The sequence below is a fragment of the Mus musculus genome, chromosome 8, assembly GCF_000001635.26.
Source record: "Mus musculus strain C57BL/6J chromosome 8, GRCm38.p6 C57BL/6J".
Classification (NCBI taxonomy): domain Eukaryota; kingdom Metazoa; phylum Chordata; class Mammalia; order Rodentia; family Muridae; genus Mus; species Mus musculus.
This window is the reverse complement of record NC_000074.6, coordinates 43,639,329-43,666,868: the sequence shown is the minus strand read 5'-3', so window position 1 is coordinate 43,666,868 and position 27,540 is coordinate 43,639,329. Positions and strand designations below refer to the sequence as shown.

At 39.4% G+C, this 27,540-nt stretch overlaps 2 protein-coding genes across 3 annotated transcripts in view; both read left to right on the top strand.

The window, feature by feature from the left end:
* Positions 1–27,540, top strand: part of Adam34l (a disintegrin and metallopeptidase domain 34 like) — a 78,536-nt gene that overhangs the window by 36,556 nt on the left and 14,440 nt on the right. The window lies entirely within an intron of this gene.
* On the top strand, positions 1,309–16,560 carry Adam34 (a disintegrin and metallopeptidase domain 34). Of its 2 annotated transcripts, none has more exons than NM_145745.3 (2): positions 1,309–1,397; positions 14,143–16,560. In NM_145745.3, the coding sequence occupies exon 2, from the start codon at positions 14,263–14,265 to the stop codon at positions 16,405–16,407; it is 2,145 nt and encodes a 714-aa protein (NP_665688.2). In that variant the 5' UTR covers positions 1,309–1,397; positions 14,143–14,262; the 3' UTR covers positions 16,408–16,560. The 2 variants fall into 2 exon arrangements, with proteins under 2 accessions (NP_665688.2, XP_006509503.1); XM_006509440.3 differs by lacking the exon at positions 1,309–1,397 and adding an exon at positions 12,909–12,967 and having other exon boundaries at positions 14,143–16,443.

Sequence of the window (27,540 nt, the reverse complement as noted above, 5' to 3'; positions counted from 1 at the left end):
TTTTTTACTTATCAGACAAAAATATGTGTCTTTATCTTTCAATTCAACAAAATCCTTCCAGATATACCCCTGCACAAACATCCCCAATTCATACTGTTTCTTTAAAAAAGAGAGAGAAAATACAAAGTCAAACAAAACTAAAGCATGTATATAACACAGAGAAACCAAAGCAAGACAAAATGATGGAGTCTACTTTGTGTTGGCCAGCTATTTGCCCTCTTAGCTGTGGTTAATATACTCGGGGTTATTCTACTAAAGAAAACTGATTATTTATGATTCAGAAGGTATTATTTACACATAACTTCTTAATTAGCAGTGGAATATAGTGTTGTTTTGAATAGGAATAGTCCACATAGACTCATATGTCTGATTGCTTGTTCACCAGAGAGGGACATTATTAGGAGATATGAACTCATTGGTGTAGATATGGCCTTGTTAGAGGAAGTATGTCACTGGTGCAGGGGGGTGGCTTGAGGTTTCAAATGCTCAAGCTAGGCCCAGTCTCTTTCTTCTTGTTGTCTGCCATTCAGAATGTCTCTATGGCTTTTGCCATGATAATAATGGACTAAACCTCTAAATCTGTAAGACTGTAACAATTAAAAGTTTTCCTTATAAGAGTTCCTGTAGCCATGGTGTCTCTTCACAGCAATAAAACCCTAACACACACATTGTCCTCATTTCCCGTTATCCACTCAGGGATTTTGTTTGCTTTGAAAGTATGCAAAATTAGGGTATGGTATCTACAACTCTATAAATTCATGTGTACATCGGCCTAGCTGTGTCTAGAATATGTTGTTTCCTTGGAGTCTTTGCTACATCTGGCTCTTATAATCTTCTTTCCTCTTCCTCTGCATACATCCCAAGACACTGACGGTACAAGTGTAACACAGAAATACCATTTAGGATTGAGTACTCCAAAGTCTCTGACTCTCTGCATGCTGTCCAGTAGTGGGTCTCACTGTTAGTTGCTATAAGAAGCTGCTGTGATGAGAAACCAGTGATACAGTGATCTGTGGGCATAGCAAATGGCCAGGAGTCATTTTATTGCTATGTTCATGTAGCAGAATGTTTCTTGTAGGGCTTCCTCAAGATGCATAGTTGACCTAGTATCAGGTTCTTAACCACTTTAGCCATGTCAGGTATGAGTTTCTTCTTATAGAAAGGGCCTTACAGACAATAAAAATTGGTTGGTTCTACCCATAACATTGGGAGTCCTAATGCACTAGTGGCTGTACTGTGCCAGCAGTCTATTGTAGCTAACAGGGTTAGTAATTTGTGGGACTAATGGCTACTTTTCTTCTGCAGCAGCATTCAGAGTCACTGCAAACCCTATGAACACTAGTCAATAGGAGAGAAGATTCTAGTTGGACAACAATTCATTTTCCCTGTGTCTTTGTGTAAGTATGTGGTATGTTCAGAAATAGTATTCTACCAAAATGTTGTGAAGGATAACCTATTAGCTGTCAATATAAGATTAGGATTGTCGATGGAACCCTTTTAGACAACAATTCAAAAAAATAAATAATTTACTTATGGTGCTGGGTGTTTAATTCTGTAGTATATAATGATAATTTCAGGCATTGGATTCCTTACCATAGAGTAACTCCATTTAAATTCTGTTTATATAAATACAAATTTAGAAAGCTTCTATACTTAGATTCTATACAGATTTTCAAAAGGCTTTTAGGATTAGTTATCCCTCCTGATATCACCCCGTAGATATTGTCCTCCCATCAGTTCTCCAGTTCACCCCTCTCTTCTAAATTTCTCTTTATGTCTTTATAACACTGTGCTCGATTTCTGAATCTTGGAAGATTCCCTCCTTCTCTCTGGCACCTAACTAGCTTCCTAAATTATGTGGATAGTCTAAATGAAGCAGACAGGTTGAAGGGCTACCACCTACAGAAAAAAAAAATCATGCAACAGTTTTATTTCTGGATCACTACCATCAGGATAATTGTCTCTAGTCCTAACTACATACCTGCAAATTTCATATTACATTTTTCTTAAGAGTTGAGCAGTATGACATACAGAAATATTTCATATTTTCATCATCTACTTATCAGGTGAGGGACATCTATGTTGTTTTAGATTTCTGGTGACAAAAACTAGAACTTCAGTGAACATGGATAAACTGGTACCTCCGTTGAAAGATAAGTACTTTGGATAGATGCTCTGGTATGGTAGAGTTGGATCTTGTGGTCAATCATTCCAGCTTTTTGAGAAACCTTCATACTGATTTAAACAGTGGCTATCAGCCAGTGTGCATATAAGTAATGAATGAACATTATTCTTTAATTATATCCTCTTTAGCACTTGCTGTCATTTGTTTTATTGACCTTGCCCATTCTGGCTTGAGTAATACAATATCTCAAAATAGTTGCCATTTGGATGTCCTGTGGTCTTCAGAGCTTTAACCTTTTAAATGTTGTACAACCATTTTATTCTACCTCATGAGAACTCTTTCATTCTATTCCATGATTATAATTAGGTTACTTGTTGTCCTGATGTTCAGTGTTTGTGTTTGGTTTTGGCCTTTTCTGGGTTTGTTTCTTTGTAGTTGTTTGGATATTCTATGTAATGACCCTCTATCAGATTTACAATTGGTAAAGAGTTTTATCCAGTTTTATAATGATTTTTGTTTGAATTATAGTATTCTTTGCTGTACAAAAGATTTTCACCTTCATAGACATGGAATGTGGAAGGCCCAGCTCATTTGCTCAGCGTCATATCAGGATTTGTAGGCCTATACCCTATAGTACTTTATGCTGTTGAAATCAGCAATCTGGTGGTCTGTACTCCTTTATAATTTCTACCTAAGTTCCTGCTTCAAGCTTTCTGTTGCACCTTAGTACCTGCACTGACTTCACCTTGTAATGTGCTGTGGTGTGGGTTTATAAGATGAAATAAACGTTTTCTCAAAACATAACCTAGGTCTCAGCCATACTAATCTACGTAAGAGAAAATACAAATCAATGCAGTTCCTATATGAGAAAATGTGGAGGTTCAGCAAAAAGCTAAGACTCAATCAACCAGAGTATCCAGCTATAGAACTCTTGGGTAGGTAGCCATAGAACTCTGCATCTTACTAAAGAGGTACTTACTAAACCACATTTGCTACTCTATTGACAGTAACCAGACATTTGAAACAGATTAGTATCCAATCAATCGCTGAATGAATGATGATAAAAATTGATGTTTTATCCTGTACAACTTTCACTGTTAAAGTAGTTTTTGTTTGTTTGTTTGGTTTGTTGGTTTGGTTTTGGTTTTTGCATGCTCCCTTTGTTACAGTTTCTATTGTTGTGAAGAAACACCATGACCACAGCAGGTGGATAGGAAACACAATGAAGGAAACCATTTCATTGGGGCTGACTTACAACTTCAGAGGTTTAGTCTATTAATTTAATGGTAGGAAATACTGCACTGTGCAAATAAACATGGTGCTAGAGAAGCTGAGCATTCTATATCTTGATCCACAGGCAGTAAAAGTGAAAGCAACAGTAGGTCTAGCTTGAGTATCTGAGACCTCAAAGTGCTCCAATTCCCTCTCCCCATTGACACAATTCCTCCAACACAGTCACATCACTTAATAAGGCCACGCCTCCTAATAGTGCCAATCCCAACATGTCAAGCAGTCAAACAGATGAGTCTATGGGGTCCATTCCTATTCCAACCACCACATATTGTATGAAATAACTCACAGTTCATTTAAATGGAGTGAACTTTGCACAAGTACAATGGGACACGTACTGGCTGGTTTTATATGTCAACTTGACCCAAGATGGTGTTATCACAGAGAAAGGAACCTCCCTTGAGGAAATGCCTCCATGAGATCCAGCTGTAAGACATTTTCTTAATTAGTGACCAAGAGGGGAGGGCCGATTGTGGGTGCTGCCATCCCTGGGATGGTAGTATTAGGTTCTAAAAGAAGCTGAGGAGCTTCTGAGGCGGCGCCATCTTCGGCTGCAGACAACCGACCACCTTCCTGTGAGTGCACAGGGGTCCGCCAGCCCAAGAGGTTTGTGCCTCAGGCCCCCGGCGGGAGCCTCCTTGGCTCCGGGACTCTGCGGAGGGCAGGCTGCACGGGTGACAGTGTGGAATACAGAGGTCAGCCGTTTCTGGGACAGGAGAGAGCCAGAGAGCTTCTGAGGCGGCACCATCTTTGGCTCCAGACAACCGGCCACCTTCCTGGCCAAAGCAACACAGCTTCTGGGAAAGATCCTGTTTTGGGCCTTCATCTTCAGCCAGGAGGAGGTCCAAACACCAGATAACTGTGCACCTTCCCTGAAAGAGGAGAGCTTGCCTGCAGAGACTGCTCTGACCACTGAAACTCAGAGGAGAGAGCTAGTCTCCCACGTCTGCTGATAGAGGGTAACAAAATCAACAGAGGAACAATCTCTAAACAAAGACAACTATAACAACTAACTCCAGAGATTGCCAGATGGTGAAAGGTAAACGTAAGAATCCTATTAAGAGGAACCAAGACCACTCACCATCATCAGAACGCAGCACTCCCACTTCGCCCAGTCCAGGGCATCCTAACACACCTGAAAAGGTAGACCTGGATTTAAAAGCATTTCTCATGATGATGGTAGAGGACATAAAGAAGGAATTTAATAACTCACTTAAAGAAATACAGGAGAACACTGCTAAAGAGTTACAAGTCTTTAAAGAAAAACAGGAAAACACAGCCAAACAGGTAGAAGTCCTTATAGAAAAACAGGAAAACACATCCAAACAGGTGATAGAAATGAACAAAACCATACTAGACCTAATAAGGGAAGTAGACACAATAAAGAAAACCCAAAGTGAGGCAACGCTGGAGATAGAAACCCTAGGAAAGAAATCTGGAACCATAGATTTGAGCATCAGCAACAGAATACAAGAGATGGAAGAGAGAATCTCGGGTACAGAAGATTCCATAGAGAACATCGGCACAACAATCAAAGAAAATGGAAAATGCAAAAAGATCCTAACTCAAAACATCCAGGAAATCCAGGACACAATGAGAAGACCAAACCTACTGATAATAGGAGTGGATGAGAATGAAGATTTTCAACTCAAAGGACCAGCAAACATCTTCAACAAAATTATTGAAGAAAACTTCCCAAATCTAAAGAAAGAGATGCCCATGAACATACAAGAAGCCTACAGAACTCCAAATAGACTGGACCAGAAAAGAAATTCCTCCCGACACATAATAATCAGAACATCAAATGCACTAAATAAAGATAGAATACTAAAAGCAGTAAGGGAAAAAGGTCAAGTAACATATAAAGGCAAGCCTATCAGAATTACACCAGATTTTTCACCAGAGACTATGAAAGCCAGAAGAGCCTGGACAGATGTTATACAGACACTAAGAGAAGACAAAGTCCAGCCCAGACTACTATACCCAGCCAAACTCTCAATTACCATAGATGGAGAAACCAAAGTATTCCACAACAAAACTGAATTCACCCATTATCTCTCCACGAATGCAGCCCTTCAAAGGATAATAACAAAAAAAAACCAATACAAGGACGGGAACCACGCTCTAGAAAAAACAAGAAGATAATCCCTCAACAAAACTAAAAGAAGACAGCCACAAGAACAGAATGCCAACTTTAACAAAAAAATAACAGGAAGCAACAATTACTTTTCCTTAATATCTCTTAATATCAATGGTCTCAACTCCCCAATAAAAAGACATAGACTAACAGACTGGCTAAACAAACAGGACCCAACATTCTGCTGCTTACAGGAAACCCATCTCAGAGAAAAAGAAAGACACTACCTCAGAGTGAAAGGCTGGAAAACAATTTTCCAAGCAAATGGTCGAAAGAAACAAGCTGGAGTAGCCATTTTAATATCGGATAAAATTGATTTCCAACCCAAAGTTATCAAAAAAGACAAGGAGGGACACTTCATACTCATCAAAGGTAAAATCCTCCAAGAGGAACTCACAATTCTGAATATCTATGCTCCAAATGCAAGGGCAGCCACATTTATTAAAGACACTTTAGTAAAGCACAAAGCACACATTGAACCACACACAATAATAGTGGGAGACTTCAACACACCACTTTCATCAATGGACAGATCGTTGAAACAGAAACTAAACAGGGACACAGTGAAACTAACAGAAGTTATGAAACAAATGGACCTGACAGATATCTACAGAACATTTTATCCTAAAACAAAAGGATATACCTTCTTCTCAGCACCTCACGGGACCTTCTCCAAAATTGACCATATAATTGGTCACAAAACAGGCCTCAACAGATACAAAAATATTGAAATTGTCCCATGTATCCTATCAGAACACCATGGCCTAAGACTGATCTTCAATAACAACATAAATAATGGAAAGCCAACATTCACGTGGAAACTGAATAACACTCTTCTCAATAATACCTTGGTCAAGGAAGGAATAAAGAAAGAAATTAAAGACTTTTTAGAGTTTAATGAAAACGAAACAACAACATACCCAAACCTATGGGACACAATGAAAGCATTTCTAAGAGGGAAACTCATAGCTCTGAGTGCCTCCAAGAAGAAACGGGAGACAGCACATACTAGCAGCTTGACAACACATCTAAAAGCTCTAGAAAAAAAGGAAGCAAATTCACCTAAGAGGAGTAGAAGGCAGGAAATAATCAAACTCAAGGGGTGAAATCAACCAAGTGGAAACAAGAAGAACTATTCAAAGAATTAATCAAACGAGGAGTTGGTTCTTTGAGAAAATCAACAAGATAGATAAACCCTTAGCTAGACTCACTAAAGGGCACAGGGACAAAATCCTAATTAACAAAATCAGAAATGAAAAGGGAGACATAACAATAGATCCTGAAGAAATCCAAAACACCATCAGATCCTTCTACAAAAGGCTATACTCAACAAAACTGGAAAACCTGGACGAAATGGACAAATTTCTGGATAGATACCAGGTAGCAAAGTTGAATCAGGATCAAGTTGACCATCTAAACAGTCCCATATCACCTAAAGAAATAGAAGCAGTTATTAATAGTCTCCCAGCCAAAAAAAGCCCAGGACCAGACGGGTTTAGTGCAGAGTTCTATCAGACCTTCAAAGAAGATCTAATTCCAGTTCTGCACAAACTATTTCACAAAATAGAAGTAAAAGGTACTCACACAACTCATTCTATGAAGCCACTATTACTCTGATACCTAAACCACAGAAAGACCCAACAAAGATAGAAAACTTCAGACCAATTTCTCTTATGAATATCGATGCAAAAATCCTCAATAAAATTCTCGCTAACCGAATCCAAGAACACATTAAAGCAATCATCCATCCTGACCAAGTAGGTTTTATTCCAGGGATGCAGGGATGGTTTAATATACGAAAATCCATCAATGTAATCCATTATATGAACAAACTCAAAGACAAAAACCACATGATCATCTCATTAGATGCAGAAAAAGCATTTGACAAGATCCAACACCCATTCATGATAAAAGTTTTGGAAAGATCAGGAATTCAAGGCCCATACCTAAACATGATAAAAGCAATCTACAGCAAACCAGTAGGCAACATCAAAGTAAATGGAGAGAAGCTGGAAGCAATCCCACTAAAATCAGGGACTAGACAAGGCTGCCAACTTTCTCCCTACCTTTTCAACATAGTACTTGAAGTATTAGCCAGAGCAATTCGACAACAAAAGGAGATCAAGGGGATACAAATTGGAAAAGAGGAAGTCAAAATATCACTTTTTGCAGATGATATGATAGTATATATAAGTGACCCTAAAATTCTACCAGAGAACTCCTAAACCTGATAAACAGCTTCGGTGAAGTAGCTGGATATAAAATAAACTCAAACAAGTCAATGGCCTTTCTCTATACAAAGAATAAACAGGCTGAGAAAGAAATTAGTGAAACAACACCCTTCTCAATAGTCACAAATAATATAAAATATCTTGGCGTGACTCTAACTAAGGAAGTGAAAGATCTGTATGATAAAAACTTCAAGTCCCTGAAGAAAGAAATTAAAAAGATCACAGAAGGTGGAAAGATCTTCCATGCTCATGGATTGGCAGGATCAACATTGTAAAAATGGCTATCTTGCCAAAAGCAATCTACAGATTCAATGCAATCCCCATCAAAATTCCAACTCAATTCTTCAATGAATTAGAAGAAGAAATTTGCAAATTCATCTGGAATAACAAAAAACCTAGGATAGCAAAAAGTCTTCTCAAGGATAAAAGAACCTCTGGTGGAATCACCATGCCTGACCTAAAGCTTTACTACAGAGCAATTGTGATAAAAAATGCATGGTACTGGTATAGAGACAGACAAGTAGACCAATGGAATAGAATTGAAGACATGAACCCACACACCTATGGTCACTTGATCTTCGACAAGGGAGCTAAAACCATCCAGTGGAAGAAAGACAGCATTTTCAACAATTGGTGCTGGCACAACTGGTTGTTATCGTGTAGAAGAATGCGAATCGATCCATACTTATCTCCTTGTACTAAGGTCAAGTCTAAGTGGATCAATGAACTTCACATAAAACCAGAGACACGGAAACTTATAGAGGAGAAAGTGGGGAAAAGCCTTGAAGATATGGGCACAAGGGAAAAATTCCTGAACAGAACAGCAATGGCTTGTACTGTAAGATCGAGAATTGACAAATGTGACCTAATGAAATTCCAAAGTTTCTGCAAGGCAAAAGACACCGTCAATAAGACAAAAAGACCACCAACAGATTGGGAAAGGATCTTTACCTATCCTAAATCAGATAGGGGACTAATATTCAACATATATAAAGAAATCAAGAAGGTGGACTTCAGAAAATCAAATATCCCCATTAAAAAATGGGGCTCAGAACTGAACAAAGAATTCTCACCTGAGGAATACCTAATGGCTGAGAAGCACATGAAAAAATGTTCAACATCCTTAATCATCAGGGAAATGCAAATCAAAACAACCCTGAGATTCCACCTCATACCTGTCAGAATGGCTAAGATCAAAAATTCAGGTGACAGCAGATGCTGGCGTGGATGTGGAGAAAAAGGAACACTCCTCCATTATTGGAGGGATTGCAGGCTTGTACAACCACTCTGAAAATCAGTCTGGCGGTTCCTCAGAAAATTGGACATAGTACTACTGGAAGATCCAGCAATACCTCTCCTGGGCATATATCCAGAAGATGCCCCAACTGGTAAGAAGGACACATGCTCCACTATGTTCATAGCAGCCTTATTTATAATAGCCAGAAGCTGGAAAGAACCCAGATGCCCCTCAACAGAGGAATGGATACAGAAAATGTGGTACATCTACACAATGGAGTACTACTCAGCTATTAAAAAGAATGAATTTATGAAATTCCTATCCAAATGGATGGACCTGGAGGGCATCATCCTGAGTGAGGTAACACATTCACAAAGGACCTCACACAATATGTACTCACTGATAAGTGGATATTAGCCCCAAACCTAGGATACCCAAGATATAAGATACAATTTGCTAAACACATGAAACTCAAGAAGAATGAAGACTGAAGTGTGGACACTATGCCCCTCCTTAGAATTGGGAACAAAACACCCATGGAAGGAGTTACAGAGACAAAGTTTAGAGCTGAGATGAAAGGATGGACCATGTAGAGACTGCCATATCCAGGGATCCACCCCATAATCAGCATCCAAATGCTGACACCATTGCATACACAAGCAAGATTTTATTGAAAGGACCCAGATGTAGCTTTCTCTTGTGAGACTATGCTGGGGCCTAGCAAACACAGAAGTGGATGCTCACAGTCAGCTAATGGATGGATCATAGGGCTCCCAATGAAGGAGCTAGAGAAAGTACCCAAGGAGCTAAAGGGATCTGCAACCCTATAGGTGGAACAACATTGTGAACTAACCAGTACCCCGGAGCTCTTGACTCTAGCTGCATATGTATCAAAAGATGGCCAAAGAGCGGCCCATTGGACAAGCAAACTTTATATGCCCCAGTACAGGGGAACGCCAGGGCCAAAAATGGGGAGTGGGTGGGTAGGGGATTGGGAGTGGGTGGGTATGGGGGACTTTTGGTATAGCATTGGAAATGTAAATCAGCTAAATCCCTAATAAAAATGGAAAAAAAAAAGAAGCTGAGCAAGCCAGCAAAGCAAGCCAGTAAGTAATATCCCTCCATGGCCTCTGCATCATCTCCTGCTTCCAATCTGCCTGAGATCCTGTTCTGACTTCCTTTGGAAATGAATAGCAATGTGGAAAGTATAGGCTGAATAAACTCTTTTTTCTCTTTCTTGCTTCTTGGTCATGATGTTTTGTGCAAGAAATAGAAACCCTGACTGAGACAAAATGTTACCAGCATAATGGAGTATTCCTGTGATAACCTGACTGTGATTTGGGGAGGACTGCGAAAGGACTTTGGAACTTTGAGCTACAAGAGCCATTAGGATATTAAGAGCTCTGTGGAATGTTCTGTAGGAGCCTGGAAGATAATGTTGAGAACAGTGCAGAAGATGGAGGCCTGGCTTGTGAAATTTCAGAGGGAAGATTAAAGACTCTTATCAGGGCTGTTGATGTTTTGATTGTGAAGATACAGTGGTTTTGGTTAGCTGGGGCTGAAGAATCAGCTGTGATTAACAAGATACCAGAACTACTAAAGTGGAACCTTTGCAATACAGGGGCTATTGATGCTGGTTAGCTGGAGCTAAGAAATTAGTGGTGATTAAGAAGAGACCAGCATCATGGAGGTGAAATTTGGGAAGTGTTTTCTAAGAGCACAAAGAGGCTGTTTTCCAGAGATAGCCAAGTTTGTACCTTGTGCTGCAGCTGGACTTGGTAATGTGTAAGAGTTAGTCACCCACATGGTACTGGTTTTGAAAGCATGAAGGGGTCATGTAGAGCAACTGAGGCTTGGTGCAGTGAGAAGACATCGAAGGCCAATGGTGAAGGTGCACTCTCAGTTGCAATTGATGGCCCAGGGCCGAAGGTGTCATGCAAAGGATTTGAGGCTTGGCACCACGAAGAGAGTCTATGAGAGGCAATTGGTGAAGCCTAGTTGCAGCAAAAGATAGCAGTGTTTTGGAGATGGTAGTACCATGAGATGACGGTCAAGAACAGCTGGAGCAGTGAATTACAAGCTGTTGGAGCCTAGAAGACAAGGGGTGTGCTACAATGGACAGAATTGGAGAAGTGACCCAAGCCCATGGAGGACCCCAGAAGATTGTGAGTGGTTGCCAGACATTGGACAGTTAGACTTTTATTTTGCTTTTGATTGTGACTGTGCCCTGATATCTTTCCCTCTTGAAGAAAGAAAGTATTTTAGTGGAGCCCAGAGTTAAGAGACATTGTACTAAAAAAAGACTTTGATTTTTAAGACAGATTAGATATTTTAAAGGAATTGAAAATGTAATATGTAAAGACTGTGAAAATTTTAAAGTTATTTAGAACTTGGGGTTGAATAAGAGAGTAAGTGTTGAGCTTATTAGTGGTATGCTTGTGTGTCAAGTTGACCAGGGGTACAATTGTACTGGCCGTTTTTGTGTGTCAACTTGACAGAAGCTGAAGTTATCACAGAGAAAGGAGTCTCCCTTGACAAAATGCTTCCCTCCATGAGATCCAGCTGTTAGGCATTTTCTCAATTAGTGATCAAGGGTGGGAGGGTCCATTGTGGGTGGTGCTTTCCCTGAACTGGTAGTCCTGGATTCTATAAGAAAGCAAGCTGAGAAAGACAGGGGAAGCAAGCCAGTAAGTAACATCCCTCCATGACCTCTGCATCAGCTCCTGCTCCCTGACCTGCTTGAGTCCCAGGCCTGACTTCCTTTGGTGATGAGCAGAAATGTGGAAATGTAAGCTGAATAAATCCTTTCCTCCAAAACTTGCATCTTGGTCATGAAGTTTGTGCAGGAATAGAAACCCTGACTAAGACGGTAGATAACAGAGAGCACAATGTTCTACTACTTGAGAAACCATCACACTGAAGAAGCATCCTAAAGTTTGTCATTCCTTAGCAATATGAGAGGAAGTTTGACAATGAGGGCATCATGTTGTAGAGGTTCTAGACTCTGCATTGTCCAGGCAATGGATTCATTCTATTTAGTAATACAGTCCATTTGTTCTACCTAATGATACCATTATAGAAAATTATCAAAGAATGAAAACACAAGGTCAATTATGTGCTGTTTAGAAACAAAGTGTTATAACATCTAAATAAGCAAGAGTTGGAAATCCAAACAGGGGCATAGGGCAGAAGGAAGGATCATCGGGGAACTATGGCACATGCCTTTATTTCTGGAACTGGGGAGGCAGAGGCAGGCAGATCTCTGAGTTTCAGGCCAACCTGGTCTACACAGTGAGGGTTATGACAGACAAGACAGAACATAGAAACTGTCTCAAAAGAACAAAAAGGAACAAACAAATAAGGAGATAAATAGTAACAAAAATGAAGAAGTAAGAGTAGAAGGAGGAAGAGGAGGAGGAAGAGAAGGAAGAGAAAGTGGAGTAAGTCTCAAGGAAGAATATCTTTATGAACTAAGCTTCCAGATATACCCCACTTTCAACAGAAAATTTTGGAATGCTTTCAAATTTCATTTTATTCCAGTCACAATGGACAAAACTAACAAAATTAAAAATAGCACATACTGAGAGCAGTGAGGTCACAGGAACAATTACTTAGTTCTTGTAGGAGTATAAACTAGTGCAACTAATAAGGAAATCAGAATGGTGATTCCTCAAACATAGGAAAAGAGATTTACTCCAAGATATATCTGTCTGAACCTTGAACATATAATCAAAGGACTGAACACTTCACTGGAGGAATAATTACTCATCCATGTTCGCAGAGTCCCTATTCATAACAGTCAAAAATGGCAAAGAGCCCAGAAGAACATCCTTGATAATGAGATAATGAAATGTAGTACATTTATACAGTGGAGTATCATTCAACTATTAAGAAACATGTAATTTGCTTCCAAGTTGATGGAGCTAGAAACAATCATCCTGAGGAAGGTAAGACAAACATTGCATATTTCTCTTAGAAGTGAATGTTACCATTTTTGGTAATTGTCTATCTATGTATCATTTATCATACACGAAGAGGTTATCTGTCTAGTAAGGAATGAGGGAGAAGAGGAAGATAGTCCCAGGAATATATATATAGAGAAAGTTATAGCAGGATGACTAACAGTCATGGATGATGGGAGGACTGCATAAGGCAGAAATATATGATGAGGGATAACTGATAGTAAAATATACAACTATAGAAGCAAGGGCATAGAGAGACTATATATAATATGTGTGTATGTGTGTGTGTGTGTGTGTGTGTGTGTGTGTGTGTTATATATTTTTATTTATATATACATATATTTTTAATTCAAGTTGATTACAAAGAGAAAGACTATGCCTCAAATTAAGCTGCCTAAAATTATCTCCAGTACCTAGAATGGATTACTTCTTTTTGAATTGTTTGCCAAGGACGTTGTCAATCACTACGGGATATTGCTAATGCTATAAGTACAAAGGTACACGTAAAGCTAAAACAATATTGATGAGGATACCACATATTTATGGAAAAATAATATAGATACCGTATTACGAGATGGTAGTAAACTTGGGACTTTGACATTTAGGCAACTTTTCATATATATCTAAAAATTCCCTATTTGCTTCCAGAGTAAAGATGACAATAATCTTACCCATAAAATCAAATACCTATTACAAGCTGTAGTAATGGACTGCCTATAAGTTGCTCATGGTTTCAATAGTAAAAAAAAAAAAGAAAAAAAAATGGGAAGCTCACCAGTTTGTTTAGATTGAATTTAAGTCATGATATGGAACCCATATTTCTAATATTTGTTTAGACTAAATAAGTCATATGACCTAGGAGAATATCTATAGCTATGAGTTCACTTAATGAATATTACAATAAAATGACTCCTAGTGACATATTGTCTCCAGTGTGAATAAATCTCATTTCCAAATTCAACCCATAGACCAGTTGGTTGTTCAGCATAAGGCCAAAGTGTATACAATCATATCTTTGGAAAAATGGAAGCAGATTTTTGAAACATCTTGTAACAGTGACTAATTGATTTTAACCCATTCTCTGCAGTTATGCCATCTAATTTAACTTGACCATGATTTACCAATAGCTATGTTTGCCTTTATTTGCCTGTTTCTTTTAGTCCTACCACCTTATGACTCAACCGTATCAGAAGACATCAGTGCTACCTGCAACCACACAAAGTGAGGACTGGGACAACAAGGACTTCTCAAGCTCCTCCTTGGCTCTCTAATAGGATATAATGAGTGGGGCTAAGGCCCTGGTCCATAAAAGGAACATGTTCCTTAAGTTCTGCCTGTGGACGATGTTCTTCTTCTCTGCATGGTCATCAATTGGACATGCTAAGTACAGTAGCCTTCCAGAAGTAGTGACACCCTTGAGGGTCACTGTCACTAGAGGAAATAATATTTCACCAGGTTGGCTGTCCTATAGCCTGAACATTGAAGGGCAGAGGCACATAATCACTATGAAACCCAAGAAAAACTTGATATCCAGAAACTTCTTATTATTCACTTATAGTGACCAAGGTGATCTCCTTGAAGAACAGCCTTTTGTGCAGAACGACTGCTACTACCATGGCTATGTGGATGAAGACCCAGAGTCCCTGGTCATTGTCAATACCTGTTTTGGAAGTTTGCAAGGCACACTAGAAATAAATGGCACAACTTATGAAATCATGCCCAAGAGCACAACGTCAACATTTGAACATCTGGCTTACAAAATGGACAATGGGGAGTCCGAACCATCTCCCATGAGATGTGGGTTATCAGAGGAGGAAATAGCACAACAAATGAAGCTTCAAGAAAGCAATGCCTCCACTCTTTTGCAAATTCCCTATGAGAATTGGTGGACGCATCACAGGTTTATTGATTATTTTGTAGTAATAGATCATAACCGCTATGTTCATAGAAATAACAATACCACGACTTGTATTCAAGATATGTTGCAAGTAGTCAATGGAATAAATGGTTATTATCTTCAAATACAGACTGATGTGGTTTTGACCAAACTTGAAGTTTGGAGTCAAAATAATCTTATCAATGTAGAACAAGAAATAAGAAAGGTTCTAGGTGCATTCTGTAATTGGAAGATAAATGCGATTGGCAATCGTGTTAGACATGATATCATACACCTTTTTGTCAGACGTAGTTATGGTACATATTTAGGGTTAGCTAATGTAGGTACAGTTTGTTTAACTCTAAACTGTGCAGTTAACAGTTTTCTTTCTGATTCGTTATCAGATATGGCATTCATCATAGCACATGAGATGGGTCATAACTTGGGCATGATGCATGATGGAAGTTCATGTACATGTGGGCTAAGTAGCTGCATAATGGCCCCATATAAATCGAATTCTCCAAAATTCAGTAACTGTAGTTATGAAGAAATGTTTTCAGTTGTTACCAAAAGAAGTTGCTTGTATGATATTCCAGATGCACTAAAAACAATAAACCTGATGCCAACCATGTGTGGCAATAACTTGGTTGAAGAAGGAGAGGAGTGTGATTGTGGGAGCACTGAATCCTGTTTACAAGATCCTTGCTGTAGCAGCGACTGTGTTCTCAAACCTGGTGCTCAATGTGCTTTTGGACTTTGTTGCAAAAATTGCCAGTTCCTTAAAACAGGCACTGTGTGTAGAGAAGAGAAAAATGAGTGTGACCTTCCAGAGTGGTGCAATGGAACTTCCGCTGAGTGTCCAGGAGATGTGTATAAAGCAGACGGAATCCCTTGCAGTGGTGAGGGATATTGCTATAAAATGGAATGTCATCAACGTGATGAGCAGTGTCGGAAGATTTTTGGCAATGGAAGTAGAAGCGCAGATGAAATTTGCTACATGGAAATGAACAGACGGGGTGACCGCTTTGGAAACTGTGGCAATGATAGCTCTATGTATAGAAGATGCAACCTTGCTGATGTACTCTGTGGGCGAATTCAGTGTGAGAATGTGATACAACTTCCCCAAAGGAGAAACCATGAGACAGTGCATTATACTCACTTCAGTAATGTCACCTGCTGGACTACGGACTATCATTTTGGGATCACCATAGATGACGTTGGAGCAGTGAGCGATGGCACAACTTGTGGTCCAGACTATTTATGTGTTCACAGAAAGTGTGTCAGCAAGTCTGTTCTGGTAAGAAACTGTACACCACAGTTATGCCATATGCAAGGAGTCTGCAACAATAAAGACCACTGCCATTGTAATAACACATGGGAACCACCGGACTGTCAACTACGTGGCCATGGAGGTAGTATAGACAGTGGACCACCTCCAGTGCCTTTATCTCCTTCCAATTGGAGTATGTACTTCCTAGCTTTTATAATTATGTATGTGCTTGGCTTTATTGCTTTGTATGGCATTCGTGAATTAAAGAAAAAATCCTAAAATAATCGCTGCCAGACTCAAAATCTGGTGATAAAAATCTCACTAGAAAAAAACAGGATCTCTGATTTTCAGACTTGCAAAATCTGAAGAAGATGCCACGCTAAAAAACAAAACAAAATAATAATAATAATAAAATGTATCCTAAAAAACTTCCTTCAGGCTCTTGCTCTCTTGCTCTCTTGCTCTCTTGCTCTGGCTCTTGCTTTTGCTCTTGCTCTTGCTCTTGCTCTTGCTCTCTTGCTCCTGAAGATGTAAGCAATAAAGCTCTCTTGCTCTCTTGCTCTGGCTCTTGCTCTCTTGCTCTCTTGCTCCTGAAGATGTAAGCAATAAAGCTTTTGCCGCAGAAGAAAAAAAAAAAAAACTTCCTTCAGGTATTAATGTGTGGATATTTCAATCTCCCTCTCTCTCTCTCTCTCTCTCTCTCTCTCTCTCTCTCTCTCTCTCTCTGTTTCTCTCTCTCTCTGTCTCTCTCTCTCTCCCCCCTCTCTGTTTCTGTCAATGTTTGTGTGTGTGTGTGTGTGTGTGTCCATGTGCACATGTACACATGCTCACCCATGTGTTTGTGTGAAATCCCAGGTCAGATGTTCTGCACCCTCTATTTGCTTTAGAGTCAAAAGCATTCACCAACAAGTTAAAGAAAGTCCTATACAGTCAGAACTTCATTTCTTCAGTTTTGACCTGTTACTCATAGAATTGGTGTCAGTCTTCAATAAACATGGGTCCAACCCATGAGCATCCGTATGTGTTTCTTGGCATTTGGTGTCTCTAAGCCTGAAAGCCCTTCCCCCTTTTCATTCTGCTTTTTCATGGGAAGAATGGGAGCAGCCAGTGCTTCTCAGCCATTCAAGATTTCTCTGAGGAGAGTTTTCAGTTTCAGGTCTGTACTCCATTTTTTAATTGGATTATTTGGATTCTTTGTCTTAACTTCTCCAGTTCTTTGAATATTTTAGAGTTTAACCCTCTGTCTGCCATAGGGTAATTCAAGACCTTTTCCAAATCGGTAGACTCTCATCTGGTACTATTGATGGTATCGTTTGACTTACAGAAGCTTTTCAGTGTCATGAAGTCCATGTATGTATTTTTTGATCTGTTTTTAATTAGATTATTTATTTATTCCCTTTACAACCCACTATCAGCCCTCCTCCCCTGACATTACTCCCACATGTAAGTAATATTACATATACCCCTTCCCTTTCTGTTTAGAGAATGGGAAGCCAGTCTCTGGGTGTCCACTACCCACACATATCAAGTCACTGTGGGACTAGGCACATCCTTTCTCACAGAGGCCAGAAACAGCTGTCCGTTTAGTGGCACAGGATCCACAGGCATAGAGGGAAGGAACAAGCTTGGATAGAGCCCCTGCTCAGGTTGATTTTGGGACCTGTAATGCCTGAGACACTGTGCTTGTTCAGCAAACTGTCTCCTGTACTGATGACCTCAAGGTTATGCCCATGACCTGTCCTATTAGATTTAGACCAGGAACATTTGTTGAGCATGTACTCTGTTTCCCATTGGACAGTTTTGGCTTCCTTGACAAAAAATCAAGTGTCAATAGGTCTGTGGATTGATGTCAGTGCCCTTAATTAGATTCTGTTTATCAACCTGTCTGTTTCTATATCAAAATCATGCAGTTTTTCCTACTATTTTCCTGTAGTAAATGTTGAAGTCAGTGATGGGGATACCTCCACAGGTTCTTTTATTGTTCAGGGGTGCTTTAGCTTTCCTGGTTTGAATGTTTGTTTTCATATGAAAATGAAAGATTTTTTTCAGGCCCTGTAAAGTATTGTGTTGGAATTTTGAAGGGAAATCAATTAAATCTGTACATTGGTTTTGATAAAATAACCATTTTCACACTATTTATCAAGTTGATCCATGTGCATGGGAAACTTTGCATCATTTGATATCTGTGGTAGGAAATATTTTAAAAGTGACACCATCCCACTCTATACCCAGCTGCTCACTGCTCCAGCAGTCTCATGGCCTCTGCCTCTAGGCTATCCCCAGCCATGACCTATAGTGGTCTTCCCAGCTCTGGTTTGCTTGCCTCAGGGGTGCTAGTAACTTCTCAGCCATCTACCCCCTTTGGCTACTTGTCTCAGATCTGCTTAACCCAGTAATTTAAAACTCTAGAAGCTTATAATTGATTAGTCACATTTATATATCAATAAATTCTCAATTCACACATGCCCACACAATAATCTCAGAGCCAACTGATAAGATTATAAACTGCCCACCTAGATAAAACAAATTGTTCTATAATTATCCATCCCTTATATGATATTCATAGCTACCTGTGACTATTTAAAGCCACCGGGAATCTAGATCGTCCTGTTCTTCCTCCATTTTCCTTCCTTCTCCTCTGTCCCTATCTCTGAAAACCTTAGCTCTGCCTGTTTTTTCCCTGTCCAGTCTCAGGCTTCTTGTGGTTTTAATATTTAAATTGATTGAACTACACATATCTTCTCCATTTTTTTCTTCAGAGACTTGAATTTCTTGTCCTATAGATTTTTCATTTGCTTGTCTAGAGTTACATAGAATATTTTATATTTTTGTGGCTCTTTTTCATGGTATTACCTCCCTAACCGATTTCACAGGCTGTTTATCACTTGTACAACGAGGGCTACTGGTTTCTTTGTGTTAATTTTATATCCAGCCACATGGATGAAGGTGTTTATCACCTGTAATATTCTACTCTAGTAGAATTTTAGGAATCATTTACATATACTGTCATATCATATCATATGCAAAATGTGATACATTGTCTTCTTCATTTCCAATTTATATTCCCTTCATCACCTTTTGTTGTCTTTTGCTCTTGCTAGAACTTGAAGTACTATATTGGATAGGGAGAGACTGGACTTCCTTGTCCTGTCCCTGATTTTAGTGGAATGGCTTTAAGTTTCTCTTCATTTATTTTGATATTAGCTACTGCCTTGCTGTATATTGCCTTTACTCTGTTTTGGTATGTAACCCATGTGTTTCTAATCTCTCTAAGACTTTAAATATGAAGGGCTGTTGGATTTTATCAAAGGCCCTTTTGGCTCCTAATAAGATGATCGTGTTTTGCTTGTTTGTTTGGTTGGGTTTTTATTTACATGGTTGACTACATTTATATATTCTTATATATTGAACTACCCCTGCAATCTGGAATGGAGCCTACATGATAATGGTGGATGATGTCTTTGATGTGTTATTAGATAGATTAGGGTGAAAGTATTTTATTTAGTACTTTGCATCAATGTTCATAAGCGAAATCAGTCTGAAGTACTTTTTTGTTGTTGAATCTTTGTGTGTATTAGGTATCAAGATGACTGTGTCCTCATAAATTGATTATGTCAATGTTCCTTCTGTTTCTCTTTTGTAGAATAGTTTGAGGAGTATTGGTATTATCTCTTCTTAAAATGTCTGATAGAATTTGGTACTGAAACCATCTGGCACTGGGCTTTATTGTTTGGTATCCTGTTAAAGACTACTTAGATTTTCCAATTTTGTGGAATACAGGCTTTTGAAATAACACCTAATGATTCTTGAACTTCCTCTGTATACTTTGTTTTGTGTCCCTTTTAAATTCCGATTTTATTAATTTGGGAACGGTCATTTTACTGTTCAGTTATTTTCACTAAGGCTTTCCCTATCTTGTTGATTTCTCAAGGAATCAGCCCTGGGTTTTGTTAATTCTTCGTAGTGTTCTCATTGTTTCTGATTGATTTCAGTCCAGATTATAACTACATCTACTGACCTCTTGGGTGTGTTTGCTTCTATTTTTAGAGTTTTCAGGTATACTTTTGATTCGTTAGTGTTAGTATTCTCCCGTTTCTTTATGAATGTCCTTAGTGCTATGATTTTTCCTCTTACCACTGCTTTCATTGTGTCCCTTAAGTTTGGTTATGTTGTGTCTTCGTTATTTGTTTCCTCCCTGCCCCAGTGATTGCTACATGGTGAGCCGTTCAGTTTCTATGAATATATATGTGTTCTATTGGTATGTTGTTGCTGAAGTCCAGCTTTAATCCATGGTGATCTGATAGGAAGAAAGGGGTTATTTCTTTTTTTTTTTTTTTTTTTTTTTTTTTTTACTGATATTCTTTTTTTTTTTCCATTTTTTATTAGGTATTTAACTCATTTACATTTCCAATGCTATACCAAAAGTCCCCCATATCCACCCACCCCCACTCCCCTGCCCACCCACTCCCCCTTTTTGGCCCTGGTATTCCCCTGTACTGGGGCATATAAAGTTTGCAAGTCCAATGGGCCTCTCTTTCCAGTGATGGCCGACTAGGCCATCTTTTGATATATATGCAGCTAGAGTCAAGAGCTCCGGGGTACTGGTTAGCTCATAATGTTGTTCCACCTATAGGGTTGCAGATCCCTTTAGCTCCTTGGCTACTTTCTCTAGCTCCTCCATTGGGAGCCCTGCGATCCATCCATTAGCTGACTGTGAGCATCCACTTCTGTGTTTGCTGGGCCCCGGCATAGTCTCACAAGAGACAGCTACATCTGCGTCCTTTCAATAAAATCTTGCTAGTGTATGCAATGGTGTCAGCGTTTGGATGCTGATTATGGGGTGGATCCCTGGCTATGGCAGTCTCTACATGGTCCATCCTTTCATCTCAGCTCCAAACTCCGTCTCTGTAACTCCTTCCATGGGTGTTTTGTTCCCAAATCTAAGGAGGGGCATAGTGTCCACACTTCAGTCTTCATTCTCCTTGAGTTTCATGTGTTTAGCAAATTATATCTTATATCTTGGGTATCCTAGGTTTGGGGCTAATATCCACTTATCAGTGAATACATATTGTGTGAGTTTCTTTGTGAATGTGTTACCTCACTCAGGATGATGCCCTCCAGGTCCATCCATTTGGCTAGGAATTTCATAAATTCATTCTTTTTAATAGCTGAGTAGTACTCCATTGTGTAGATGTACCACATTTTCTGTATCCATTCCTCTGTTGAGGGGCATCTGGGTTCTTTCCAGCTTCTGGCTATTATAAATAAGGCTGCTATGAACATAGTGGAGCATGTGTCCTTCTTACCAGTTGGGGCATCTTCTGGATATATGCCCAGGAGAGGTATTGCTGGATCCTCCGGTAGTACTATGTCCAGTTTTCTGAGGAACCGCCAGACTGATTTCCAGAGTGGTTGTACAAGCCTGCACTCCCACCAACAATGGAGGAGTGTTCCTCTTTCTCCACATCCTCGCCAGCATCTGCTGTCACCTGAATTTTTGATCTTAGCCATTCTGACTGGTGTGAGGTGGAATCTCAGGGTTGTTTTGATTTGCATTTCCCTGATGATTAAGGATGTTGAACATTTTTTCAAGTGCTTCTCTGCCATTCGGTATTCCTCAGGTGAGAATTCTTTGTTCAGTTCTGAGCCCCATTTTTTAATGGGGTTATTTGATTTTCTGAAGTCCACCTTCTTGAGTTCTTTATATATGTTGGATATTAGTCCCCTATCTGATTTAGGATAGGTAAAGATCCTTTCCCAATCTGTTGGTGGTCTTTTTGTCTTATTGATGGTGTCTTTTGCCTTGCAGAAACTTTGGAGTTTCATTAGGTCCCATTTGTCAATTCTCGATCTTACAGCACATGCCATTGCTGTTCTGTTCAGGAATTTTTCCCCTGTGCCCATATCTTCAAGGCTTTTCCCCACTTTCTCCTCTATAAGTTTCAGTGTCTCTGGTTTTATGTGAAGTTCTTTGATCCACTTAGATTTGACCTTAGTACAAGGAGATAAGTATGGATCGATTCGCATTCTTCTACATGATAACAACCAGTTGTGCCAGCACCAATTGTTGAAAATGCTGTCTTTCTTCCACTGGATGGTTTTAGCTCCCTTGTCGAAGATCAAGTGACCATAGGTGTGTGGGTTCATTTCTGGGTCTTCAATTCTATTCCATTGGTCTACTTGTCTGTTTCTATACCAGTACCATGCAGTTTTTATCACAATTGCTCTGTAGTAAAGCTTTAGGTCAGGCATGGTGATTCCACCAGAGGTTCTTTTATCCTTGAGAAGACTTTTTGCTATCCTAGGTTTTTTGTTATTCCAGATGAATTTGCAAATTTCTCCTTCTAATTCATTGAAGAATTGAGTTGGAATTTTGATGGGGATTGCATTGAATCTGTAGATTGCTTTTGGCAAGATAGCCATTTTTACAATGTTGATCCTGCCAATCCATGAGCATGGAAGATCTTTCCACCTTCTGTGATCTTTTTAATTTCTTTCTTCAGGGACTTGAAGTTTTTATCATACAGATCTTTCACTTCCTTAGTTAGAGTCACGCCAAGATATTTTATATTATTTGTGACTATTGAGAAGGGTGTTGTTTCACTAATTTCTTTCTCAGCCTGTTTATTCTTTGTATAGAGAAAGGCCATTGACTTGTTTGAGTTTATTTTATATCCAGCTACTTCACCGAAGCTGTTTATCAGGTTTAGGAGTTCTCTGGTAGAATTTTTAGGGTCACTTATATATACTATCATATCATCTGCAAAAAGTGATATTTTGACTTCCTCTTTTCCAATTTGTATCCCCTTGATCTCCTTTTGTTGTCGAATTGCTCTGGCTAATGCTTCAAGTACTATGTTGAAAAGGTAGGGAGAAAGTTGGCAGCCTTGTCTAGTCCCTGTTTTTATTGGGATTGCTTCCAGCTTCTCTCCATTTACTTTGATGTTGGCTACTGGTTTGCTGTAGATTGCTTTTATCATGTTTAGGTATGGGCCTTGAATTCCTGATCTTTCCAAAACTTTTATCATGAATGGGTGTTGAATCTGTCAAATGCTTTTTCTGCATCTAACGAGATGATCATGTGGTTTTTGTCTTTGAGTTTGTTTATATAATGGATTACATTGATGGATTTTCGTATATTAAACGATCCCTGGATTCCTGGAATAAAACCTACTTGGTCAGGATGGATGGTTGCTTTAATATGTTCTTGGATTCGGTTAGCAAGAATTTTATTGAGGATTTTTGCATCAATATTCATAAGAGAAATTGGTCTGAAGTTCTCTATCTTTGTTGAATCTTTCTGTGGTTTAGGTATCAGAGTAATAGTGGCTTCATAAAATGAGTTGGGTAGAGTACCTTCTACTTCTATTTTGTGAAATAGTTTGTGCAGAACTGGAATTAGATCTTCTTTGAAGGTCTGATAGAACTCTGCACTAAACCCGTCTGGTCCTGGGCTTTTTTTGGCTGGGAGACTATTAATAACTGCTTCTATTTCTTTAGGTGATATGGGACTGTTTAGATGGTCAACTTGATCCTGACTCAACTTTGGTACCTGGTATCTATCCAGAAATTTGTCCATTTCATCGAGGTTTTCCAGTTTTGTTGAGTATAACCTTTTGTAGAAGGATCTGATGGTGTTTTGGATTTCTTCAGGATCTGTTGTTATGTCTCCCTTTTCATTTCTGATTTTGTTAATTAGGATTTTGTCCCTGTGCCCTCTAGTAAGTCTAGCTAAGGGTTTATCTATCTTGTTGATTTTCTCAAAGAACCAACTCCTCATTTGGTTAATTCTTTGAATAGTTCTTCTTGTTTCCACTTGGTTGATTTCACCCCTGAGTTTGATTATTTCCTGCCGTCTACTCCTCTTAGGTGAATTTGCTTCCTTTTTTTCTAGAGCTTTTAGATGTGTTGTCAAGCTGCTAGTATGTGCTCTCTCCCGTTTCTTCTTGGAGGCACTCAGAGTTTCCCTCTTAGAAATGCTTTCATTGTGTCCCAAAGGTTTGGGTACGTTGTGGCTTCATTTTCATTAAACTCTAAAAAGTCTTTAATTTCTTTCTTTATTCCTTCCTTGACCAAGGTATCATTGAGAAGAGTGTTGTTCAGTTTCCACGTGAATGTTGGCTTTCCATTATTTATGTTGTTACTGAAGATCAGTCTTAGGCCATGGTGTTCTGATAGGATACATGGGACAATTTCAATATTTTTGTATCTGTTGAGGCCTGTTTTGTGACCAATTATATGGTCAATTTTGGAGAAGGTCCCGTGAGGTGCTGAGAAGAAGGTATATCCTTTTGTTTTAGGATAAAATGTTCTGTAGATATCTGTTAGGTCCATTTGTTTCATAACTTCTGTTAGTTTCACTGTGTCCCTGTTTAGGTTCTGTTTCCACGATCTGTCCCTTGATGAAAGTGGTATGTTGAAGTCTCCCACTATTATTGTGTGAGGTGCAATGTGTGCTTTGAGCTTTACTAAAATGTCTTTAATGAATGTGGCTGCCCTTGCATTTGCAGCGTAGATATTCAGAATTGAGAGTTCCTCTTGGAGGATTTTACCTTTGATGAGTATGAAGTGTCCCTTCTTTTCTTTTTTGATAACTTTGGGTTGGAAGTCGATTTTATCCGATATTAGAATGGCTACTCCAGCCTGTTTCTTCAGACCATTTGCTTGGAAAATTGTTTTCCAGCCTTTCACTCTGAGGTAGTGTCTGTCTTTTTCCCTGAGATGGGTTTCCTGTAAGCAGCAGAATGTTGGGTCCTGTTTGTGTAGCCAGTCTGTTAGTCTATGTCTTTTTATTGGGGAATTGAGTCCATTGATATTAAGAGATATTAAGGAAAAGTAATTGTTACTTCCTTTTATTTTTGTTATTAGAGTTGGCATTCTGTTCTTGTGGCTGTCTTCTTTATGGTTTGTTGAGGGATTACTTTCTTGTTTGTTCTAGGGCGTGATTTCTGTCCTTGTATTGCTTCTTTTCTGTTATTATCCTTTGAAGGGCTGGATTCGTGGAAAGATATTGTGTGAATTTGGTTTTGTCGTGGAATACTTTGGTTTCTCCATCTATGGTAATTGAGAGTTTGGCCGGGTATAGTAGCCTGGGCTGGCATTTGTGTTCTCTTAGTGTCTGTATAACATCTGTCCAGGCTCTTCTGGCTTTCATAGTCTCTGGTGAAAAGTCTGGTGTAATTCTGATAGGCCTTCCTTTATATGTTACTTGACCTTTCTCCCTTACTGCTTTTAATATTCTATCTTTATTTAGTGCATTTGTTGTTCTGATTATTATGTGTCGGGAGGAATTTCTTTTCTGGTCCAGTCTATTTGGAGTTCTGTAGGCTTCTTGTATGATCATGGGCATCTCTTTCTTTATGTTTGGGAAGTTTTCTTCTATTATTTTGTTGAAGATGTTTGTTGGTCCTTTGAGTTGAAAATCTTCATTTTCATCCACTCCTATTACGCGTATGTTTGGTCTTCTCATTGTGTCCTGGATTTCCTGGATGTTTTGAGTTAGGATCCTTTTGCATTTTGTATTTTCTTTGACTGTTGTGTCGATGTTCTCTATGTAATCTTCTGCACCTGAGATTCTCTCTTCCATTTCTTGTATTCTGTTGCTGATGCTCGCATCTATGGTTCCAGATCTCTTTCCTAGGGTTTCTATCTCCAGCGTTGCCTCGCTTTGGGTTTTTTTTACTGTGTCTACTTCCCTTTTTAGTTCTAGTATGGTTTTGTTCATTTCCATTACCTGTTTGGATGTGTTTTCCTGTTTTTCTTTAAGGACTTCTACCTGTTTGGCTGCGTTTTCCTGCTTTTCTTTAAGGGCCTGTAACTCTTTAGCAGTGCTCTCCTGTAATTCTTTAAGTGACTTATGAAAGTCCTTCTTGATGTCCTCTATCATCATCATGAAAAATGCTTTTAAATCTGGGTCTAGATTTTCGGTTGTGTTGGGGTGCCCAGGACTAGGTGGGGTGGGAGTGCTGTGTTCTGATGATGGTGAGTGGTCTTGATCTGTTAGTAGGATTCTTACGTTTGCCTTTCGCCATCTGGTAATCTCTGAAGCTAGCTGTTATAGTTGTCTCTGTTAAGAGCTTGTACTTCAGGTGACTCTGTTAGCCTCTATAAGCAGACCTGGGAGGGTAGCACTCTCCTTGGTTTCAGTGGGTAGAGTATTCTCTGCAGGAAAGCTCTCTTCTTGCAGGGAAGGTACCCAGATATCTGGTGTTCGAACCGGACTCCTGGCAGAAGTTGTGTTCCACTCACTAGAGGTCTTAGGATCCTGTGGGGAATCCTGTGTGGGTTCTTGCGGGTGTCAGGCAACTCCGCTGGCCAGGAAGCCCTGGGCTGGAGTGGAGTGGAAGGGGCTTTTGTCCCGGGTCAGGCCCGGGCAGTCTGCTTCCCTATGTACCGCAGTCTCAGGTTCCCTGTGACTGGATTGGGGCTGGCGCTGTGTTCCACTCACCAGAGGTCTTAGGATCCCGTGGGGAATCCTGTGGGGGCCCTTGCGGGTGTCAGGCAACTCCGCTGGCCAGGAAGCCCTGGGCTGGAGTCTAGCTTCTGTCTTGATGATCTGTTCTTTAGTTAAAGCGGGGTGTTGAAGTCTCCTTCTATTAGTGGGGTTCACTGTGCACTTTAATCTTCTGTCATGTTTCTTTTACAAATGTGGATGCCCTTGATTTGGTACATAGATGTTCAGAATTAAAATGTCCTCTTGTTCGATTTTTCATTTGATAAGTATAAAATATCCTTCCCCATTTCTTTTGATTAATTTTGCCTGAAAGTCTATTTCAGTACGTATTACAATGGCTACTCTAGCTGGCTTTTTGGGTCCATTTCCTTGGTAAATTTTCTTCCAGACTTTTACTGTGAGATAATGTCTATCTTTTTTGCTGAGATATGTTTCTTGTATACAGCAGAACGATGGATTCTGTTTACACATCCATTCTATTAGACTGGTCTTTTTATTGGAGAATTGCATCCATTGATGTGCCCCAAGATTTGGGTGTCAGTTGTATTCATTTTCATTTAATTTGGGATGTCTTAAATTTTCTTCTTGATTTCTTCTTTTAATCAGTGTTGATAGAGTCGCATGCTGTCGAGAGTCCATGACTTTGAGTCATCACTGTCACATGATTTGTTTTGATAGTCTGTTTTACTACTATCAACAAAATGTGATTTAATCTTGCATAGTATGAGATGGTCTCTTTTGGAGAAAGTCCCATGAGCTTGTGGAAACAGCATTCTGCTTTGTTACATTGAGAGATGGGGCCTCCAAATCCTATTTCTTGATAGTAATTCCTGTCTACTATTATCTGTCTTTAGGAAAAAAATCTAGATTGAAATTTGGATATCTAAAAGAGCAGTTTTCTGTGGTCTCTGCTCTCACCTAGGTGGTATCCTTAGCCCTTGATCTGCAGGTAATTTTTG

Coding starts and splice junctions, on each gene's coding strand:
- Adam34 (NM_145745.3), top strand. CDS start 14,263: ATGAGTGGGGCTAAGGCCCTGGTCCATAAAAGGAACATGTTCCTTAAG.